We start from the raw sequence: 8,632 nt of genomic DNA on the forward strand, positions 1-8,632 counted from the left end.
AAAATTGAAAGAGAAGGATTATGCTATATCATTAGAAGTGTGGTGCTAGCATGGTAATAGACGAATGGATCAATGGGATGGAAGAGATTCAAGAAACAGACTTGTGTATATATGAGAATTTAATATTTGATAAAAATGGTACTTTAAATTATTGTCCCATGGTGTGGGAACAATTAGCTATGATCGGAAAACAAAATTTAATAGCTATTTTTACATCTTTTACAAAAATGCAATCCAGATGAATTAAAGATATTATCAGAAATAATAATAGCCATAGATATTCTACAAGAAAGTATCAATGAAGTATCAATGAAAGTATCAATGTAAGCCTTTGTAAGAATGATATCATAAAAGAAATGCTTGACAGACTTGGGGCACAGGAACACTTTAAATATTATTATAAAAAGATATTAGTAAATCTGAAATGCAAAATTGTGAAAATAAAATTTGCAATATTTACAATACTGTAAAAGAAACTTTTTGACAAAGATGAGCAACTCAATTAAAAGGTGAGAAAAGAACCTAAACAGACAATTCATAAAGGAAATTTAAATGGTCAATAAACTTAGGAGATGATACCTACGTCACAAATAATATCCTTTTGTTTGTTTATTTGCATAAAAGACTGGCAAAAACTAAAAAGATTATTAATAGAGTTGCAAGGGTGCAGGGAAATGGACAACCGGGACCATGTTGGACTTGTGGGGGGCCCCCGCACATTACCTTCATGGGTCTCCTCTCCATAAAAACATGTAAAAGCATATTTTATGGCTGCATTGGTATAAAAAATATGTAATCTGGGATGGATTCATTGTATATTGTATACTCATTATTATTATAAAATTTCCTCCTAATTTTAAAAGAAGTTAAAATATTTTTATGGCCCCTAAAAATACCCATACAAATAGGCAACCATACATGTATAGAGACATTCATTACATTATTCATTGTTTGTAACTGCAAAAACTTTAAAATAGGCTACATATCCAAAATGAGGACATGGTTAAATTAATTTTGGCAAGGAAAAGCCTGATATATATGGATTGATGTGGTAAGTTCACTTTGAGGTACTTTTGAATTTAAGTCAGATTAGAGAATAATATTTAGTAAGATCACATTAATGTTTTATATACGCACACATTTCCAATGACTGAAAAGATATACTATTAAAAATGAATGTGGTTATCTCTAACACAGCAGAGTTGGGGAGTACAGTCTGAATTGTGTAATTTTTTATAATGAGCATTTATTATTTATATGAAAAATATTTACATTTTGAAGAGAAGAAGAAATATTTCTCTTTTTGATAAAGTCTGGAACTCCTCTGAAGAAAGCAGTCTTCACGCACAGCTGAGAAGCCTTAAAAGAGGCTCAAATAATCAAGTTGGTTTCTTCCCCAGCCTTCCTGCAAATCAGAAGTGGGGAAATGCAGTAACATTTTCAAAGCACCAAAAACCAAAACCAAACAAACAAAAATCAAAGGCAGCTTAGTTTTCCTCATGAAACTACAGTTGGCTTGTGCCTGAATCACAAAGTGAAGCTTTCACCTGGTCCTCCAAAAGTTCCCCCGGCTCTCAAGCCACCGCTCACCCAAAGGACAGGCAGGCTGGGACTGAGAAGCAAAGTTCTGAGCGACAGTTAGGGGAGTGGCAGTTGGAGCTTGGGGTGGTCCAGGGACCCCACAACCTAGGAGAGGGGCTCTAAGCCCATCTGCCGGGTCTCATAATGGCCAAATAGTCACAGCCAATGAATGTACTTCATGCTGAGTCTCAGGAGGCCTACACCTGAATATCCAAAACTGATTCCGTGTCAGGGACTGTCCTGAAGCCTTAGCAAAAGGCTCCTGGAGGACAGGGCATCTTCCCCAGCACGTCATCACTTCTCCCAAGCAGAAGGAAGATGCTTATGAAACTCCGCCAGGGATTCTGTTCAACTCTTTCAAATAAGTAAGACTTGTTTATGATAAAGCAGGCGTTAGTTTTTCTGATGGATGATGACAACGCTGCTGCCTCCCATGGTACAGGGAGATGTCCACCCCGGGCTGCAGGCCAATGAGGAGCCAGGGAAGCCCGATTCAGGCTGTTTGGTGAGAGAAGTCAGATGACGAGGTGGGGGGTAGCAAGGAGGGGAATGGGAGCAGACACTTGTCCTGAATGGAGACTGTTGCTGAGAAAAGGCTCATTGATACATTAACCCACTTATTAAACTGCTAATTTAGTATGTGCCTGCTTTGTGCAAGGCATGGGAAAGTAGAAGAGACAAAAGAGAAACAAGACAAACTTCCCTTCGTCCACACGCTCATAGTCCAGTGAAGAAGATACAGGTGCAAAGATGTACCCTAGGCAGCAGTCCCCAACCTTTCTGGAACAAGGTCTGGTGCTCCTATGAGAATCTAATGCCCGAAAATCTGAGGTGGGGCTGAGGCAGTGATGCTAACGTTGGGAAGTGGCTGACAATGCAGATGCACTTGCTCGCCTCCTGCTGTACAGCCTGGTTCCTAACAGGCCATGGACCGGGTACCAGTCCACGGCCCAGTGGTTGGGGACCCCTGCCCTGGGGTAGAAGAAAGGATAAATCATAGCAAGAAATAGCTATTTGAATCAGAGGCTTGGAGAAAGGAGGTGTGGCTTCTGGGCCAGAGGCTTCCCGAAGGAAGTGATGCATGAGCTGATTCATGAAGATGGGTAGGGTCAGTTGTGAAGTGTTGGGAGGAAGCGTATTCCAAGCAAAGAGAACACCCGGAGCCAAGGGAACCATGGGGCGCATATGCAAAACAAGAAGGAGTTCTGTTAGCTTATAACATTTAAGGTATGAGTACAGTGGGAGTGATGCCCCTCCTGAGGATAAAAAAGGAAAAAGGTAAGCAAGAACATCTGCCTGGGCCCTCTTGCCTCGCACCCCCTTACAGTTTCATAGGTCTCACTCATTCTCTCTCAGTCCAGTCCACAACGTCTCTCTTTAGTTTTCTATGTTAATAGGCAACTTGACTTAATTATGTTTTTTCCAACATTACTTGTGGGAGGGGGAGGTGTTACTAATGACTTGACCAGTTTGGTCAAAAGAAACAGTGCTCCCTCTTCCTCCTCCTGTCTTACTAGCCTCGGGGGTGACATTAATCAGGCACTTGCCAGTTGTAAAATTTGCTTACGATCTCACGTGTACTAACTCATTGAACCCTTGCATCAACCTTGTGAGGTGTGTTATGACAGGTAAGTAAACTAAGACTCGGTGGCAGAATGTCCCTGAAATATTCAGGACAAGAGTAGGAGTGGTCAAGGAATCCTGCACTCACCAAGACACACAATGTGGTGAATAGTATTTCTTTGAAACCAGCTTGATATATTTTATGCATCTGCTCTTTTTTATTTATTTTGAGTTTTAATTAATGAACTATGCAATACCAAAATTATGCAAATTAGCCTACATATTGATACTGATAATCCCCTGGGGAACTCTGCTTTATTTCTTAGTGTTAATTTTAAGACCTTGGGAGGTGTTTATTTCTGTCTTCACGGCTCGTGCGCGCGCTCTCTCTCTGTCTCTGTCTCTCTCTGTCTCTCTCTCTCTTTTTTCTCTCTCTCTGTCTGAGATCTCTCTCCAGGGACCTGGCCACTGTAGCTCATGCGCTTCCTGAAGCACCAAGGAGGGAATGGGGGATTGGGTCAGAGCTATCCTTAACAGTGGCTTCTTGAGCTCTTTTCTCCTGCCCGTTTCCCTCACCTCCCATCTTGACCCCTGCCCCAGTCACCTTCCCAGCCTAGTAGTCCTATTTGTCCTCACAACACAGTACTCTAGTTCACTCGAGTACATCTGCACAAGAGTTTTGTGATGCCACTTTCCTGCTTGGAGGAGAAGCCCCACTTATTGACTTAGATCTATGTGCCAAGAGCAATGACACACTGATTAAATCTTCACACAGCCCTGAGGCAGGCAATACCATCCTCGCTTTACCAAAAAAACTGAGCTGCAGTGAAAGGGTTCAGTTGCCAGTCCTTGAACCAGGTACTGTCCACTCTACACCACTACCTCCAGCTGGTAGAGGGTTTTGAGGGCCAGAAAAACTGCCTTTATTTCCTTTTCTATTTAATACTTTCTCCTCACTTCCTGTTTCTCCTAATTAAAAATGCTTCATCCGATGAAAAAATTTCTAACAGTGCAAAAGGGTGCAAAATGAAAAGTGAAAGTCTCCCTTACTCATCACCTCTGTTGGCATCAATTGTCAAAAGTTTCTTGTCTAAATGACTAAAAGAATGTATGCCTCACACACATATAGCTTCTAAATTTACACAAAGTAATCTCTTTTTAAAAAATTTTATGTTGAAGTATAATTGACACATAATATTATATAAGTTCAGGTGTACAACATAATGATTTCATATTTTATAGGTTGTGAAACGAGTACAGCAAATCCTGTTAACATCCAACACCAGAGTTACAAAACATTTTTTCTTGTGATGGGAACTTATAAGGTCTACTCTTTTAGCAACTTTCAAATATGCAATACAGTATTATTAACTATAATCACCATGCTGTACATTACGTCCCCTTGACTTATTTATTTTATAACTGAAAATGTATATATTTGATCCCCTCTACCTATTTCACCTACCCCTACCTCTGGCAACCATCAATCTGTTTCTGCATCTGTGAGTTGTTTCTTTCTTCTTTCTTTCTTTCCTTCTTTTTCTTTCTCTTTCTTTCTTTCTCTCTCTTTTTAGATTGCAAATGGCACGTGAGATCATATAGTACATGTCTTTCTCCTGACTTATTTTACTTAGCATAATGCCTTCAAGATCCATCCATGTTGTTGCAAATGGCAAAATTTCCTTCTTTTTTATCACATTGTGTGTATATGATATGTGTGTATGTGTGTGTGTGTGTGTGTGTGTGTATTCCTTTTTCTTTATCCATTAATCCATTGATTAACACTTAAGTTGATCCATATAGGTGATATTGTAAATAATGCTGTAATGAACATGAGGGTGCACATATCTTTTCAAGGTAGTATTTTCATTTTCTTCAGATAAATACCCAGAAGTGGAATAGCTGGAACATGTGGTAGTTGTATTTTTAATTTTTTTGAGGAAACTCCATACTGTTTTCCATAGTGGCTGCACTAATTTACATTCTTATCAACAGTGTACAAGGGTTTCCTTTTCTTAACATCCATGCCAACACTTATTTCTTGTCTTTGTGATAATAGCCATTCTAATAAGTATGAGGTGATATGATATCTCATTGCAGTTTTGATTTGCATTGCTCTGATAATCAATGATATTGAGCATCTTTTCAGGTATCTGTTGGCCATCTGTATGTCTTCTTTGGGAAGATATTTATTCAGATCCTCTGCCCATTTCTAAAACTCAGATTGTTTTTTTGCTATTCAGTTGTAAGAATTCTTTATATATTTTGGATATTAATCCCTTATCACATATATAATTTGCAAAATATTATCTTGCATTTGGTAGGTAATCTTTCCATTTTGTTGATGGTTTCTTTTGCTGTGCAGAAGCTTTTTTAGTTTGATATTTTCCACTTATTTACTTTTGCTTTTAATGTTTCAAAAAAAAATCATTGTCAAGACTGATGTCAATGAGCTTACCACCTTTATTTTCTTCTAGGAGTTTTATGGTTTCAGGTCTTAACATTCAAATCTTTAGTCCATTCTCTGTTGATATCTGTGTATGATAGAAGACAGTGGTCCACTTTCATTCTTTTGCATGTGGCTGTCCAGTTTTCCCAGTACCATTTATTGAAGAGACAATCTCTTCAATAAATGATCATTATATATTCATGGCTCCTTTGATCATTATATGTTCTTGGCTCCTTTGTTGTAAATTAACTGACCATATATGTATGAGTTTATTTCTAGGCTATTCTGTTCCATTAATCTATGTGTCTGTTTTTATGCCAAAACCATATTGTTTTGATTACTATAGTTTTGTAATAGAATTTGAAATCAGGAAGTGTGACACCTCCAGCTTTGTTCTTCTTTCTCAAGATTGCTCTGGCTATTTGGGATCTTTGGTGGTTCCATACAAATTTTAGGATTATTTGTCCTATTTCTATGGAAAATGCCATTGGAATTTTGATAGGTTTTACACAAGTCTAGATTGCTTTGGGTAGCATGGACACTTTAATAATATTAACTCTTTCAAGCCATGAGCACAGAATAGTTTTCCATTGACTGTGTCTTCCTCAGTTTCTTTCATTAATATCTGATAGTTTCCAGCATACAGGTCTTTCACCTCCTTGGTTAAATTTATGGCTTTTTTCCCCTCTTAATTATATCTGAGATCTTTTCATATCAGCACATATAAGAGCTTTGAATAGTTTCCCATATCACTCAGAATAAAATACAAAGTCCTTACTTTAGTGGACATAACCTTGAGGCCAAAGCATGACAAAGATACTACAAGAAAAAACATTATAAGCCCACATCACTCATGAATATAGATGCAAAAATCTTAAAATATTAGTAAATCAAATCCAGCAATCTATGAAAAGAAAGTGCATCACGACCAAGTTGGATTCATTCCAGGAGTTTCAATGTTATTTTAACATTCAGAAATCTGTGTAACCTACATATTAATAGATAAAGAAGAAAAAGCATTATGATCATCTCATAGAGAAAACTATTTGATAAAATTCTACACATTTGTAATGGAAATAGGAATAGAAGAGAACTTCCTTAACCTGACAAAGGGATTCTATAAAATCCATGGTGTTAAAAGTCGGTATAGTGGTTATCTCTGCATAAAGGGCAAGCTGTGGGGAGGGGGGGCACATTTGGTAGTAATGATCTATTTCGTGATTTGGTTGCCCATTCGTGGTTACTTTGTGATAATCAAGCTGTGCAGGAATGATTTGGATGCTTTAGAGTACAAGCATTATACTTCATTTAAAAATGTTGTAAAAAGTTTTTCAAGGAAAAAAAATGCAGTCCTTCCTGATTATCTCAGAAGGGTAGAGGGGTTGTGGGAGCTGTCAAGGACAGGAGATGGAGATTGGCGGGATGAGAATGAAGAAAACAGGGTGTACATGTGCTGTACAAAGTTTTCAGTGAAGAGGAGTAACTTGGAGATGAGGTGCAGAGGTGAATACATTACCAGAAGGCGAAAGAAATTAGGGAGTATGGAATTTAATACCTAGATGCCCCTCGCAGAGTGAATTTTTCTAAGATGAGGAGACAACACATTTTACCTATTCTCCTTAATCACTTTTACAGTTGATCTTAATCCCCATAATGGCCCGGGAAAGTAGTTAATATTATTTTGTTTTACTATTGGGGAAACCTAGACTCAGAGCGAGGATGACTGAGCCACAGCCCAGGCCCCAGGACTGCTCAGAAGGCCTGTCTGGATGTGATGCAAAGAGCAGCCACCCTGTTGGCCGCCAGTACAAATCATGGTCCCTCCGTTGATCATCAGTTAACAGTAAAATAGGAATAGTATCTCCTTCCAAGGTTATAATAAGCACTAAATGAGATTTTGTGACATCATAGGCATTCAATACCTTTTTCTCTCCCATGCCAACATATTCATCAAGATCTCTCCAAAGATATGGAGTCCAAAAAAATCCAAGATCATGAAGACAATTATGCAACCACCACTCTACCAAGTGGAGCTAAGGAGAGCCTCATTTTCCCGGTGAGGCTTGTACTGACTAGACATTAATAGAGGAGGGGGCTGGCTTTTCATAATAAGCTTGTCCTAGGCCAGCCGTTCTCAATGTGGTCCAAGGAGGTTCCCAAGAGACTTTCAGGGGGTTCTCGGGGAAAAACTGTTTCCCAACAATGTCAAGCCAGTTATTTGCCGTCTCCTCTCTTATTCTCTTGCTGGCATAGTAGTCAGAGACTAGAGGACATATGACATCACGCAACGGCAAACGACGTGTGCTTGAACGTGTGCTTGACATCTTAGGCTTTAAATGTGTTTCAACTCCTAATACATATATATCTATAGGTATGTGTCAGAATTAGGAAATAAAAATACAGGAGCCAGTTAAATTTGAATTCCAGATAAACACGGATATTGCATGGGATACAATCATATTAAAATATTATTCATTGCTTATCTGAAATTTAAATTTAATTGGACGTCCTGTAACTTCCCCACCATTCCTAAGCCTATAGCCAAAAAGTTTGCAAACCGCTCGGCCAGGAGACAGCAAGCTCAACCGGAGCACGCTCCTGGTAATTCCGGATGCGGCACTTCCGGTCAGGCAGCCGGCCAGCACGGCAGGGCCCCGCCCACCGCCGGAAGCCTCCGCCGGGCCTCCGCCAGGCTTTCCTCCTAGCCCGGGCCCCGCCCCGACCCAGCTCCGGGAGCCTCCGGGTGCCTCCTGCGGCCCGGGGTAGCGTGGGGCGCGGAGGCGGTGGGATCGGCTTCCTGCCTCCAGGGGGCAGCGACCGCGGACCGATCCCTGCGTGACCAGCTTGGCGCCCGCGCCGCTCTCCCTGTCGCTGGACGTGGCGGGCCGACCAGCGGGCGGCCACGGTCGGCGGTCGCCATTCCCGTGTCGCTGCGCCCGCGGGGGCCGCCCGAGTCGGCCACGATGCCACTGGGCCTGAAGCCCACCTGCAGCGTCTGCAAGACCACGTCGTCTTCCATGTGGAAGAAAGGCAGGCAGG

The 8,632-nt window shown here is 40.5% G+C and overlaps 1 protein-coding gene across 1 annotated transcript in view; it reads left to right on the top strand.

Moving 5' to 3' along the window:
- Positions 1–8,280: 8,280 nt before the first annotated feature.
- GATAD1 (GATA zinc finger domain containing 1) overlaps positions 8,281–8,632 on the top strand; it is a 9,860-nt gene continuing 9,508 nt past the window's right edge. Inside the window, exon 1 of the mRNA XM_025046806.1 lies at positions 8,281–8,627. Within this exon, the coding sequence (XP_024902574.1) occupies positions 8,557–8,627 (71 nt within the window). The 5' untranslated portion in view covers positions 8,281–8,556. The remainder of the gene's footprint in view (positions 8,628–8,632) is intronic.

The sequence above is a fragment of the Pteropus alecto genome, unplaced genomic scaffold (assembly GCF_000325575.1).
Source record: "Pteropus alecto unplaced genomic scaffold, ASM32557v1 scaffold21, whole genome shotgun sequence".
NCBI lineage: Eukaryota > Metazoa > Chordata > Mammalia > Chiroptera > Pteropodidae > Pteropus > Pteropus alecto.